At 37.3% G+C, this 15614-nt stretch overlaps 1 protein-coding gene across 2 annotated transcripts in view; it reads right to left on the bottom strand.

Annotated features, from left to right (window-relative positions):
* GRIA2 (glutamate ionotropic receptor AMPA type subunit 2) overlaps positions 1 to 15614 on the bottom strand; it is a 178282-nt gene that overhangs the window by 80149 nt on the left and 82519 nt on the right. For both annotated transcript variants that reach the window (XM_061140878.1, XM_061140879.1), the window contains exon 3: positions 5060 to 5299. In XM_061140878.1, coding sequence (XP_060996861.1) covers positions 5060 to 5299 — 240 coding nt within the window. The remainder of the gene's footprint in view (positions 1 to 5059; positions 5300 to 15614) is intronic.

Raw genomic sequence — 15614 nt, 5'->3', positions numbered from 1 at the left:
TTCCCTAAATCTTCTCTCCAAGTATCACTAGAAGCAGTTAACAGCCTCATCTTGAGCTAGTGTTCACAATACTGTGACAAAGTTATAGAAAAACCTACAGCCCCTGAACAAATGAAGTCTAAATGTCTTGCATGCATGAGGAGTCACTTCAGTTGTGTCCGACTTTGTGAGACCCTATGGACTGTAGCCTGCCAGGTTCCTCGGTCCACGGGATTCTTCAGGAAAGAAGACTGAAGTGGGTTGCCATTTCCTTCTCCAGGGGATCTTCCCAACCCAGGGATCGAACCTGTGTCTCTTATGTCTCCTGCATTGGCAGGCGGGTTCTTGACCAGTAGTGACACCTAGGAAGCCCCTTAAATATCTGAGTTTTTACATTAATGGGTGGGATTAAAAATGACTACTGCAAATAGTTCTATTTCATTCAGACCATGTCTTTTTTCTTAAAAATATTTTCTTTGTTCCATTTAAAATTCACTGCCCTTATTCATCTTTCAGGCTCAGAAATTAATATTTATGATCACTAAATCAAAGCAGCATTCCTAGACCAGATTAGATTAACATATATTTCCCTCTCTGACTTTCTCAGGAACATGGTAAAAAGAAATTTATAATTTGGAAGCATTTTTATTCCATTCATGGTGGCTTTTTAGAACTGGAATCAATGTGCCTTTCCTTCAGGGAAAAACAGTATGGTTTAAAATTAAAACCAAGTTATAAATCATTAGTTCTGGTTTTACCTACTGTCTACAGAAATGTATTACCTTACTTTATCAACACGAACCCAATAAATAAAAACCACATTTTGAGCAAGTTCTGGTTCAAATTTAGTACATATGTATCCAAAAAAAAAAACCTATATTGACTGCATTAATATAGGTAGCACAATTACTCTATAGCTCAAATATGTTGAAGATCCATCGAGCTACTCTTTCTGGAGCTTTAGGAAGGATGCTAGGGTAACAGGGAGTTCCAGGCTGCTGTCACACAGCTTGGATAAAGAGAAGACTCCAGCATTTCTAAGGGGTCACATGGCACCCCGATCACAAGTAAACCTGAACTAGTCAAAGATCTACACAAAGATCAGGATGCATCTTTGTCCTCCTTTGTCTACAATTGGTGGGGCGGGAAAACATAACTTGACAAATGAATGAATAAACATTTTAAAATGTGATACAACAGCAAAGCTATAACAATTGTCATTAATAAGGAAAAATCAGAGAGCAAGCATCCCATTTCTATAAGACAAGTAAAACATTACATGAAGGTCAAGTCTTTTGCCAGTACTTTGAGTCTTACACATTTATCTCTGAAAACAGATTCAGCTAAAAGGCCAGTGTAATACTCTTCATATTAAAACATAAGTATCCATTTGAAAATAACTTGAAAATGTATCCACAAAGTCAATTTTGGCTTTAATATACAACTACTTAATAATATCACTCTAGCAGTGACCTCTCCGTGGCTGCACTTGAACTCAAATCAATTTGTATAATTTAATGATTGGAGATTATCTCATCGCTTCAATTTCATTTACTATTTCTAAAGTGTTAATAAAATCATTAAAATGTCTCAGGTTCTTTTCACAAGTACATAAGTCTATCCTCATCATCTGATCCTTTATTGGATCAGAGCTTGTCTTTCTTCTCTCTTCAAATACTAGAGTTTCTCTTTTTCTATTTATATCAGCTGTTGTCTCCTTGAATTATCTCAAAAGTTCAGTGTCAACTAGAGGGCGCCATAGAGAAGGTGAAGTGTGTCCCTAAAGATACAATGCCACCTTCCACCTCATCAAAAAGTAAGGAGAATTCATCTCTGATCCTTTGATTTAGCAAGCAGGATTCAGGTTCTAATATCATCTCAAAACACACAGATGTTCAGCTCATTCAGTTATTGACCCCATTTATTGACTATCAGCTCAGTTCCAGCATTATCTTAAGCACTGTATGGACAGTTAAGTGTAGTGGTTACTGCCAGGGCATTGGCTTCCCGAGCATATAGCCAGGTCTTAAATAAAAAGATTAAAACCTGTGTGATTAAACAATTCCTAGAACAGACTAGAATCTTAATTCTTGGGTGAAAGAATGAACATCAATATTAATTATATATAGTGATAAGTATTATAGGAAAAAAAGAGATTACTTTGAGAGAAGATAACAATAGTAAATTCATCTCTGTGGGAATGTTATATAACCTGAGACCTAAGGAGAGAGATTTAGAAGAATGTGCAGAGATTTGAGGTGAAAGAGTATGGTACATCTGAGAAAGTGAAATAATGTTAATGAAATGGGTTTAGCTTGGTAGATGAGCAAGACCATAGCATAAATGGGCAGGAACCAGATACTAATAAGACCCTAAAGTCATATTAGTAATTTTTAACTTTATCTTCATTATAATGAAGAGTCATTGGAGTATATTAAGCAAGGGATCAATGTGGCCAGAAAAGCATATAAAACAGTCAAAAAATAGAGCTACCATATGATCCAGCAATCCCACTCCTGGGCATTGCTGTGTTCAGTCATTTAGTCATGTCAGACTATTTGCAACCCCATGGACAGTAACCCTCCAGGATCCTTGTGGAATTTTCCAGGCAACAATACTGAAGTGGGTTGCCATTTCCTACTCCAGGGGATCTTCCCAAACCCCAGGGATTGAACCCACATCTCTTGTGTCTCCTGCATTGGCAGGTGGGTTCTTTACCACTGAGCCAGCTGAGAAGCCACTCCTGGGCATATATCCAGGGAAAACCATAGTTCAAAACAATGGACCCTGATGTTCACTGCAGCACTATTTACGATAGCCATGACATGAAAACTACCTAAATGTCCATCTACAGAAAAATGGATAAAGATGTGGTGTATATATATGCAATGAAATATATTCAGTCATCAAAAAATTAAATACTGTCATTTGCAGCAACATGGATGGATGTAGAGATTATTATATTAAGTGAAATAAGTCAAAGACAAATATCATATGATATCGCTTATATGTAGAATCTAAAAAAAATGACACAAATGAACTTATTTACAAAGCAGAACCAGACTCACAGACATAGAAAACAAACATGATTACCAAAGGGTAAACAGAGGGAGAGATAAATTAGAAGCTTGGGATTAATATGCATACACTAGTACATATAGAATAGATGAACAACAAGGACCTGCTGTGTAGCACAGGGAACTCGATTTAATATCCTATAGCATTCTATGTGGGAAAAAAATCTGAAAGAGTGGATATATGTATACGTATAGCTGAACTTTGCTATACACCTGAAACTAACACAATATTGTAAATCAACTATACCCCCATAGAAAGCAATGACTAAATTTAAAGAAATTAATAAAAGCATTCAAAGTTTCTGGCTCCTTTATGGAAAATGGATTGAAGAGAAACAAGTACAGAAATGGAAGGATGAAGGATGAGCACATGGGCCTAGAGACTTGACAAGGACACAGAAGAGAGGCTAGAAGTAAAAGTCATTTAGATGGTAGAAATCCTAGGAGAGGGGTCAAGAGTGACAGTCAGCAGAGGGCAAGATGCTAAGCCCTTTATCACATGAAAAAGAATGATACTTCAGAGCAACCCAGTACCCTGGAATCTGTATTTACTCTAAACAGTTCTGTGTTTCAGTTTTTCACTCCCCATGGGTAGAGCAAAGTTCTCCCTTCTCAAAGCAGGAAGAAACTTGCTCAGTTTGTATAGTGATGACTGACTATCCCACAGAGTGTTATTCTCAGGACTGGAGACCAGGACAAAGAACCTGACACCAGGCTCTGATTGCTGTAGTCAATGTCTGCAAACTGATCCTGGAGAAGGGCTAGTGGCTGGCTCCCGGCTCAGCTGTCTTTGCAGGAAAGCAAGGTGCCTTCTCCTGGTAGGAAATAAACTTCTGGTTTTCCCTTGAACCTTTAAAGCACGCTGCTCCCTGAACAGGCTGGTATTTTGGCAACGGTGGTCCTCAATAACTCTGAGTTTGGTGGTGGATGCTCTTTTGAGAAAAATCACCTATGACCACGTGCACAAAGCGTTCATACTATTTTAGGAAGTACACAGACCCACTGAAGCTGAATCACAGACCCAGGAATGGTTAGCAATACCTAGAATTTTATGACATGTAAGGTTAATCAAACCTTCTAATACCAAACTTCAGGACAAATGATGTGGGAAACACAAAGCAAGTGCTCTCACCCCCGAAATAAAAATGAGCATAATGAGCCTAGACTCTAATTGGCATGCTAATCCAAACCATCTCCTTATAAGTAACCACAGAGACTTGTGACAAAGCTTTGGTATCAAAAGACTTGAGTTCAGCTGAACCACACATGAACGGATCATGAAAAAGTCTTGCAATGTGTCTAAGATTCAGGAATCTCATTACAAAGCAAGGTTAGTAACAACCATCCTAGCCTGATAAAACTTTTGCATGGGGAAATATTTAATACTTATACATTTTTTAGATGTTCTTATTTGCATATTTACTCAAGTCTTATTTAAACTAGTTTGCAAGGAGTCACTTTACTCACCTTGAGCTGGAAATATAGTCCTCCTAGGGTCTGAGCTGCTGATATCATAAAGGGCTTTTCACATTACAACAGAACATACAGGCATTGTGTGAACACAATCTATCTCTATAAATTGTACATCCACAATGTTTTTGTTTGCTTTATTTTAAATATGCTTCCTAGTTCAAATTGCATTTCATTTTCAGAGCATAGTTAAGCCAAGTTACCCTTGGACTATGGCTTCCCCGCTGGTTCAGCAGTAAACAATTTGCCTGCAATGCAGAAGACACAGGTTCGATCCCTGGGTCAGGAAGATCCCTTGGAGAGGGCGTGGCAACCCACTCCAGTATTCTTGCCTGTAGAATCCCATGGACAGAGGAAACCTGCGGGCTATAGCCCATAGGGTAACAAAGAGTCAGACACTACTGAAGCGACTAAGCATGCACGCACACTTGGAATATACTCACACAGCTCTATAACATCATGTGTAAGCATGAATATAATGTGTGGGCATTGAACTTGACCCATTACAAAGAGAGAGAGGCATTGTCACTTACCTCTGTCACTGTCGTAGAGGTAGGCAAACTTGTCCCACTGGTAGTACTCAATCAAGCTGAGGAGAGCTCCTTTGAGGTCCGGTCGCATCTGAATGACAAATGGATGGGTGCCATCTGTTGGGAAGCTGGGAGTGATGAAGGACACATGGAGCGTGCCGCAAAATGATGTGATGGTGTTTACTGACTTCTTGTCATAAAATCCAAAAATAGCATAGACTCCTCTTGAAAACTGGGAGCAGACTAAAAGAACAGGGGAAATAGAAAGATAAATCATTGAAACTGGCATATAATCACACGCATTTGCTTGAATCTAATGTCATTTTATATACTATACAAAAAATCAACAAATTAAAACATATAGAGAGCTGATAATTCATCAAGTTTATGAAGATTTATTTAACACTCTATTTGAGAAATACACAGAATTATAAAGCATTAAAAAAGAATTCTGGTTATGGGACTATATCGAACTTAAAAGTTTTTGCACAGTGAAAGAAACGATCAACAAATCTAAAAAGGCAGCCTACTGAATGGGAGAGGATATTTGCAAATCATATATCTGATTGGGGGTTAATATCCAGCGTATACAAATTGGGGGTTAATATCCAGCGTATACAAATATACAAATAATATCCAGTGTATACAAATAACAAATATGCTGCTGCTGCTGCTAAGTCACTTCAGTCGTGTCCAACTCTGTGCGACCCCACTGACGGCAGCCCACCAGGCTCCCCCGTCCCTGGGATTCTCCAGCCAAGAACACTGGAGTGGGTTGCCATTTCCTTCTCCAATGCATGAAAGTGAAAAGTGAAAATGAAGTTGCTCAGGTGTGTCCGACTCTCCGCGACCCCATGGACTGCAGCCCATCAGGCTCCTCCGTCCATGGGATTTTCCAGGCAGGAGTACTGGAGTGGGTTGCCATTGCCTTCTCCAATAACTCATATAGCTCAACAAAAAATGAAAACAACCCAAATAAAAAATGGGCAGAGGACCTGAGTTGACGTTTTTCCCAAGAAGACATACAGATGGCCAACAGACACATGAAAAGATGTTCAACATCATTAATATTAGGGAAATGTAAATCAAACCCCACAATGAGATATCACCTCACACCCATTAAAATGGGCATCATCAAAACACAACAAATAACAAGTGTTGGCAATATATGGAGAAAGGCGAACCCTTGCACAGTGTTAGTAGAAATGTAAATTTGTACAGCAACTATGGAAAACATTATAGTGGTTCCTCAAAAAGTTAAAAGTAGAGCTACCATACAATCAAGCAATTCTACTTTTGGGTACTTTTCTAAAATAATGCACCCCAATGTTCATAGCAATGTTATTCATAATAGCCAAGACATGGAAGCAACATAAGTGACCATCAACAGATAAGTAGGTAAAGAAGATGTAGTGTATATATATATATATATATATATATATATATATATATATATATATATACATATACATATATATATATGTATATATATATGGAAATATTACTCAGCTATAAAAAAAAGAATAAAGTCTTGGATAGACCTAAAGGATATTGTACTAAGTGAAATAAGCAAATACTGTATGATTTCACTTATATGTGGAATCTAAAAGACAAATATGTAAATATTGCAAAACAGAAACACAGATACAGAGAATAAAGAGATGATCACCAGTGGGGTGGGGATAAGGGGTGGGGATGAGTGAAATATGTGAGGGAAATCAAGATGTATGAATTCCAGTTGCAAGATAAATGAGTCATAGGGAAGAAATGTAGATTGTGAGGAATATAGGCAATAGTACTTTGTATGGTGACAGATGGTAACTAGACTTATCATGGTGATTATTCTGCAATATACAGAAATAAGGAACTATGTTGTGCACCAGGCAGTAACATAGCGCTGTAGGTCAATAATACATCAAAAACAAACAAACAAACAAACTCATAGAAAAAAAGATTATATTTGTGGTCACCAGAGATGAGGAGTGGGGAAATGGAGAATTGGATGTAAGGAGTCAAATGTATGAAATTCCTGATATAAGATAAAGAAGTATTAGGGATGTAATGTGAAGTGAAGTGAAGTGAAAGTGTTTGTCGCTCAGTCGTGCCTGACTCTTTGTGACCCCATGAACTGTAGCCCGTCAGGCTTCTCTGTCCATGGTATTTTCCAGGCAAGAATACTGAAATGGTTAGTCATTCCCTTCGCCAGGGAATATTTCTGACTAGGGATCGAACCTGTGCCGTTTGCATTGGCAGGTACATTCTTTACCATCTGAGCCATGAGGAAAGCCCAAGGATGTAATGTAAAACATAATAAATGTAATTAACACTGCAGAATGTCATACATGAAAGTTGTTAAGAGAGTAAACCCTAATAGCTCTCATCTCAAAATTTTTTAATTTTTCTTTTATTTTGTATCTATGTGATATGATGAATGCTCACCAAACTTATTGTGGTCATCATTTCATGATATCTGTAAGTCAAATCATTGTGTTGTCTGCCTTAAACTCATAGAGTGCTGTATGTCAACTACATCTCAATAAAACAGGGCTTCCCCAGTGGCTCAGATGGTAAAGAATCTGCCTGCAAAGCAGGAGACCCAGATTTGACCTGTGAGTCAGGAAGATCCCCTGGAAAAGGAAATGTCTACAAACTTCAGTATTCTGGCTTGGAAAATTTCATAGACAGAGAAGCCTGGTGGCCTACAGTCCATGGGATTTCAAAGAGTTGGACATGACTGAGCAACTAACACTTTCAGAACTGGAAGAAAAAAGAAAACATGCACATTATTATTTAACAGATTATGTAAATGTGAACATATTTTAGGATAACTTTATAAAAAAAAAGAGTGTAAGTAAAAATCGTCAGTTGTAAGAACTAATTGCCATTATCTGAGATTTATATATATTCATGAGAATTCATTCCTTATATTAGCTGATTCTTTTAAAAGGCTTTATTGTGCTAATAATGTTTTTATATTACATGACTGGTGTGCTTATGAAAAGTCCAATGCTGACCAAAACCTCTTTGAGAGAAGATAGAAGCAGGCCTGGCATCATGCATAGACACATGTCACCCGAAAAGGACATCTCTCGCCTTCAGAGACTGAGTCAAGTAGCGGCTGAATGAAGCTCAGAATTCCTAATCTTTTTTAACTTTTCCCATGAACTTAATTTATGCATGTGTCTACTTCACATGAGACAAAATATTATCAAAACGCTTTGGCTTAGAATCATTCTTAGAAGAAAAAATACAATATTTTATTGGGAAGTCCCCATCGCTCCCACAATCCCTTGTTCTCTACCCCTACTTGTATTTCAGTGAAAGACCTTCTCCCAAACCCTCCCCTGCCGTCAGACCATCACTAAGTTATAGTCATTCGAATACCTAAATGTACTCAAAGGTGGTCCCCTTATGTCTTTCTCTACTCCAACCAATTCACTAACAACATATGTTATGTACCTGGTACTTGCCCTGTGGCCTGGCATGGTACATTAACTTACCTATTTCTCTTGATAACCCTCAAAATAGAAACTATTATTATTTCCAAATTGCTGAAAGGAAAATTGAAATGTAGGAAGATGAAGTGACTTAACCAGTCAGACATCTAGCAAATGAGAGATGCTGTATTAAAATCCAAACAGTTGGGATTCAGAATCCACATTCTTTATTAATGGATAATATTTTGTTTCTGACTCGGATTAGTGGAATACCTGCCCAGTGTTCTTCCTTCATCCAATTATGCCCCTTTCATTCAATTCTCCACAATTTAACCAGAATAATTTTTGAAACACAGATTTAATCCTATCTTTCTGAGAAGCAGGGTTCCTTTGTCCAAGACTAACCCCTGCAACACACACCCCAGTTCTTAAGACAACAAATTCAGGTCAACTACATGCTTTGAGTGGATGAATAACTGATTTTTGTTTTAATTTCAAAGTTTATTTCAATCCAAAATATGAAAGTCAGCTATCCAAACTTCCTTTCACATTGATTAAACTTCATTTAAAGGATAAAGCCAATACTATCATATTTCACTTTAATTTAGTCACAAAAATAAATGATCTATAGAAAAAGTAGATTTGTTTCCTAAATAAGAGTATTATTTATTTTCATAGGTAAAGATCATTGTTTCAGTTTGCATTCCCACCAACAGTGTAAGAGGGTTCCCTTTTCTCCACACCCTCTCCAGCATTTATTGTTTGTAGGGGAATACATGTAAATCCATGGCTGATTCATGTCAATGTATGACAAAAACCACTACAATATTGTAAAGTAATTAGCCTCCAATTAATAAAAATAAATGAAAAAAATAAAATAAAATAAAATTTGAAAGATCATTGTTTCAGAATAAGAAAGTTGCCAAAGATGATAATAGCTAATTGCAGGCAATCAGTACATGATAGGCAATAATTTCTAATGATTACTGGGTGATATGAAATGAAAGGAAAGCCAGATTGGTTATTTCTTTGACTGGCCTTTATTCATCAAATATTCCTATTTTCTTTTAAATATTTACTAGTCTTCAACTCATTTCTGCCTTTCTAACATAAGACATTTTCTGGGATTTTAGGTGTAATATGTCATTGTGTAATACGTCTAGGTCTATGTAATATATCAATCGCCATCTTTACCACCGATTTTCTGCAGAACAGACTAACATATCTCAGAAAATAACTGTGTGCATTTATTTACATTTATTTTAAAACTTTAACATAAAGCAAAGATGAGATTCCTGACACATTCACACTTATAGTTCTGTCCTTGTCTGAGTACAGAACTGGAAAACCACCTCTAATGTGTCTGATTCTGCTCATTGCTCACATACATGAAAAAGCCCTTTCACTATTAAAACCCTTCTAGGCAAATTCTGCCATGATTTATTTTATACACGTATGTATGTATACTGACATGTATATCTTAAATCTCAAGCTTGTTCAGAAATTGTTGATTCCACAAGACATAAAAATGAGAAGTTGCTCTAAACTTTTCTCTGGGTCTATTTTATTTCATTTCCTGCAAAGTGTTGGCATATCACCTAAATACTATAGGAATATCAGGCAACACGATTTATTAATGAGGCTTCCTCTTCCATCCTCAGTGAATCACTCGGTAAAAGAGGCCATTGTTTGCATACACAATCTGAATAAGGAGCCATTACCTTTCATTTTTCATTTGTTTTAGACTCTGGAGTAAGTTGTCAAGGGACCTCCTGGTTATCATGACCATCTGGAAACACCTGGCACTGGTCCAATAATATGCACAAACTGCACAAGACTTCATCAGAAATGACAATTTACTAACTCAAGAGGTACTTGAAAAAAGTGCAGGCAGTTCGGCTGATTTTCCAGGCAGTTCAGCTGATTTTCCAGTGGCCATTATTGCAGAACCATGGCCACTCCCTCCTGACTATTCAGCCTCCTCTCAACCTCCCTCCTTGTCCTTCATCTTTTCATGACACAAATTTAATTGTCCACTTGCCCACACCCTCTGTTTTTTAGGTTTTTCCTCTCTTGGCGTCCCATTACCACGCACACAATGAGCCCCATTTAGCCGACACAGCTCCTCTCTCTTGACCTCTGTCTGTCATTGTCCCTGTTCCCAAGCATGATAAGATGACATTGCAATTTATAGCCAGGACTCAGTCAGAATGTTGACTTGAGCTAAAGTGTTTCGTTTACCCAATTTGCAAGATCATCTCAACAAGAAACACTGAGTGCTATGCTCCTAACAATCCACTCCCAAAATAGCAGATTGTTTGCATGCTAGCAATAATACTGATCTCCCCAGGACTGATACAAGAGCCCACAGACATAATACACAAGAACATGAGTGCTCCACTTTGAAAGGACTCCTCCTTGATTAGAAACAAAATTACTCATTTTCATCTCTACCTTATTCCCTAGCAATCCTCCAATATTCAGTCATTTCCCTAACATATCTATCCTGAAAGAATATTATCAAGACAATATTTAAGTAATGTATCATAGCTCCAGAAACAGTTTCAAACACACATTTCTTTTTTAATTTTTTCAATTTTACATATAGTCAAAGCTATGGTTTTTCCAATAGTCATGTATGGATGCAAGAATTGGACCATAAAGAAAGCTGAGCGCCAAAGAATTGATGCTTTTGAACTGTGGTGTTGGAGAAGACTCTTGAGAGCCCCTTGGACTTCAAGGAGATCAAACCAGTCAATCCTAAAGGAAATCAATCCTGAATATTCATTGGAAGGACTGATGCTGAAGCTGAAGCTCCAGTACTTTGGCCACCTGATGCAGAGAGGTGACTCATTAAAATAGACCCTGATGCTTGGAAAAATTGAAGGGAGGAGGAGAAGGGGACAACAGGGGATGAGGTGGTTGGATGGCATCACTGACTCAATGGACATGAGTTTGAGGAAGCTCCAGGAGATGGTGAAGGACAGGGGAGTCTGGCATACTGCAGTTCATGGAGTCACAAAGAGTCCGACATGACTGAGCGACTGAACAACAATAGCTGATTAACAGTGCTGTGATAGTTTCAGGAGAACATCAAAGGGACTCAGTCATGTATATACATGCATCCATTTCCTCTAAATTCCCCTCCCATCCAGACTGCCGTATAACATTGAGCAGAGTTCCATGTGCTATACTGTAAGTCCTTGCTGGTTATTTGTTTTAAATACAGCAGGGTGTACATGTCCATTCCAAACTCCCTAACTATCCCTTCCCCTTATCCTTCCCCGGCAACAATAACAACTCACAGTTCTTTAAGTCTGTGAGACTGTATGTTTTGTAAATAAGTTCATTTGTATAATTTATTTTCTGATTCTGCATATAAGAAATGTCATACCATATTTCTCCTTCTCTGTCTGACTTATTTACTCAATATGATGATCTCTAGGTCCTCCCATGTTGCTGCAGGTGGCATTAAAATGAGTTAGACAATACTGCACCCCATATAGTCACCTTCTCCCGTGTCAGCTCTGGAGGCAGAGGAAGGAAGAGAAAACTCCCAGTTTCACAGCTAGATTCATGACCTGCACAACTACCCTCTGTATATACACACTATTATAAACTTCTGAATTATTATGCTAAATAGCATTAGAATTGTATTTATGCCTTAAAATTCCAAGTTGAATGTAAAATATTAGGTAAAGATGCTCTGAGTATGCCTTTAATTAAATATTTAATATAAACTTTGAGAAACTCAGCAAAGGCAAATCCTTTTGAAAAATACTTTAGGTCAAACAGCAGAATTATAATCTCCTGGGTATAAGTAACTTGCTGATTATTCTACTTTTTATTACAAGCCCAGACGATAAAAGTCAATAACAATGCTGACGGAGCATCCAACTCACATATTTTTCTCTTAGGTCATTCTGCTCATTGGTGCTGCTAATGTGGCATATTCCATACAGCCTAGGGAACCTTGCATGATTATTTAGTAGGAAGGGAGAATAAAAGAGCCTGATGGATTTTGTTTAACATTGTTTACATTTATAAATTGCCATTGACTGGTATGAAACTTGTAGTCTGCTTCATAAGAAGGAACCATGCTTTGCAGCTTGTGTGAAGTCTACACAAGTCTGTGTGAAAGCTGTATCACCAAACAAGCCTGACCTCAAAATCTGGAGACCAAAGAAAATCTCTTTCATCTTTTATCACACGTTTTTGGCACAAAGTTCTTATAAACATTGACCCCAATTTTACTATTGAAATCCTCCTTAAGATCTCTTAATCATTAAATCTAATAATTTTTTCTCATATGTAGCTTTCTTGGACTCTCTGAATTTATTTATTATTATTTATTATTTATTCTGTTTCCATACAAAAATTAATCTGTTCTAGTTCTATGAAAACTGCCATTGGTGCTTTGATAGAGATTGCATTGGATCTACAGATTGCCATGAATACTAAAAAGAATACTAAGATGGGATCACTTTACTCAGTGGCCATTTAAAGTTATTTTAAAATAATGACTGTATTTCCCTGTACAATACATCCTTTCGCTTACTTTCGCTTACTTACTTACCTAACAGTTTGTATCTCTTAACCCCTTACACTTATCTTGACTCCACCCTTCTCTCTCCCCACAGGTACTAGTTTGTTCTCCATATCTGTGTGTTTCCGTTCTTTATATATGTTCATTTGTTTTACTTCTTAGATTCCAAATATAAGTGATAACATACAGTATTTGTCTTTCTATGGCTCACTTATTTCACTAAAAAACATATTACCCTCCAGGTCCATCTATGTTGTTGCACATGGAATATTTCATTCTTTTTATGGCTGAGTAATATTTTAGTGTTGTGTGTGTGTGTGTGTTTGTGTGTGTGTGGGTGTGTGACATTTATCCATTTGTCTGTTGATAGACACTTAGACTGGCTTCCCAGGTGGCTCAGTGATAAAAGAATCTGCCTGCAATGCAGGAGATGCTGGTTCTATCCCTGGGTTGGGAAGATCCCCTGGAGGAGGCAATGGCAACCCACTCCAGTATTCTTACCTGGAAAATTCCATGGACAGAGGAGCCTTGCAGGCTTCAGTCCATGGGGTTGCAAAGAACTGAATATGACTGAGCATGCATGCACACACACTTAGGTCACTTCCATATCTTGGCTATTTTAAATAATGCTGCCATGAACATTAAGGTGCATATGTCTTTTCAAATCAGTGTTTTCATTTGCTTTGGAATATATCCAGGAGTAGAATTTTTGAATCATGTAGTAGTACTATTTTTAGTGTTTTGGGGAACCTATATATTGATCTTTATAGTGGCTGCAACAGTTTACATTCCCATCAACAGTGTACAAGGGTTCCCTCTTCTCCACATCTATCCAGAATTTGTTTTTTGTAGACTTTTTGGTGATGGTCATTCTGACAGGTGTGAGGTGATATCTTATTCCAGTTTGATTTTCATTTTCCTGATAATTAGTGATGCTGCACATATTTTTATGTTTCTATTGGCCATCTATATGTCTTATTCTATATGTCTTCTGCCCATTTTTAAATCAGATTGTTTTCTGATATTGAGTTGTATGAGTTGTTTATATATTTTGAATATTAATTCCTAGTCAGTCATAGTATTTGCAAATAATTTATCCCATTCTGTAAGTTACCTTTTGATTAAGCATTTAAGTTTAATTAGTTCTTATTTGTTTATTCTTCCTATTGTTTCCATTGTTTTAGGAGTCCAATAAAATAAAATATTGCTCCAATATGCATTAAACAATGATCTGTCTACCTTTTCTTCAAGGAGTTTTATGGTTTCAAGTCTTACATTTATGCTTTTAATCTATTTTGAGTTTATTTTTGTATGGTGTTGAAGAATATTCTAACGTCATTCTTTTATATGTAGTTGTCCAGTTTTCCCAGCAGCATTTCTTGAAGAGACTTTTCCTCCATTGTATATCCTTGCCTCCTTTGGCATAGATTAGGTGACCGTAGGTGCATGGATTTTTCTATTGCTCTGTCTTGTTCCATTGATCTATATTTCTTTTTGTGTGTGTGCCAGTAGTGTACTGTTTTGATTATTGTAGATTTGTAGTAGAGTCTGAAGTCAGGGAATGTAATGCTTCCAGCTTTGTTCTTTTTTCTCAAGATTGCTTTGGCAATGTGGGACTTCTCGTTTTGTAAAACATGACCTAGGTATTTTGCTAAGAATCGCATTAAGTCTGTAGATTGTTTGGGTATAATGGCCATTTAACAAGAATAATTTTCTAATCCAAGAGCAAGAGATATCTTTCCACTTCTTTGTATTATCTTCAATTTTATTCATCAATGTTTCTTATTTTTCAGAGTATAAGTCTTTTCACTTCCTTGGTGAAGTTTATCCCCACCTTTTTTTTAGTGGATTCAAAATGGAATTCTCTTCATGCTTTCTCTTTCTGATAGCTAGTGCATGTAGATAAGCAACAGATTTGCAGTTGTTCAGTCACTCAGTTGTGTCCAGCTGTTTGCAATCCCATGGACTGCAGCATGCCAGGCTTCCCTGTCCTTCACTATCTCCCAGACTTCACTCACACTCATGTCCATTGAGTCCCTGATGGCATCCAACCATCTCATCCTCTGCTACTCCCTTCTTCTCTTGCCTTCAATCCTTCCTGGCATCAGGGTCTTTTCCAATGAGTTGACTCTTCTCATCATGTGGCCAAAGTATTGAAGCTTCAGCTTCAGTATCAGTCCTTCAATGAATACTCAGGGTTGATTTCCTTTAGGATTGATTGGTTTGATCTCCTTGCTGTCCAAGGGTCTTCTCCAGTACCACAATTTGAAAGCATCAATTTTCTCATTTTTCTTCCTGTAATTGATTTCTAGTTTCATACCATTAGGCTCAGGAAAAATGTTGATGCAATTTGTATTTTCTTAAACGTGTGAACATTTGTTTTGTGGCCTACCATGTGATCTATCCTGGAGAGCATATCATGTGCACTTGAAGGGAATGTTTTTGCTTGTTTTTGGATGGAAGGTCCTAAAGATATTCATTAAGTCCAAGTGGTCAGTATCATTTAAGATGACTATTTCCTTACTTATTTTTTGTCAGGATGTAAGTGACATGACTGAAGCGACTTAGCAGCAGC

This window comes from Dama dama, chromosome 5 (genome assembly GCF_033118175.1).
Source record: "Dama dama isolate Ldn47 chromosome 5, ASM3311817v1, whole genome shotgun sequence".
NCBI classification, from domain to species: domain Eukaryota; kingdom Metazoa; phylum Chordata; class Mammalia; order Artiodactyla; family Cervidae; genus Dama; species Dama dama.
This window is presented reverse-complemented; position numbering and strand designations above follow the sequence as displayed.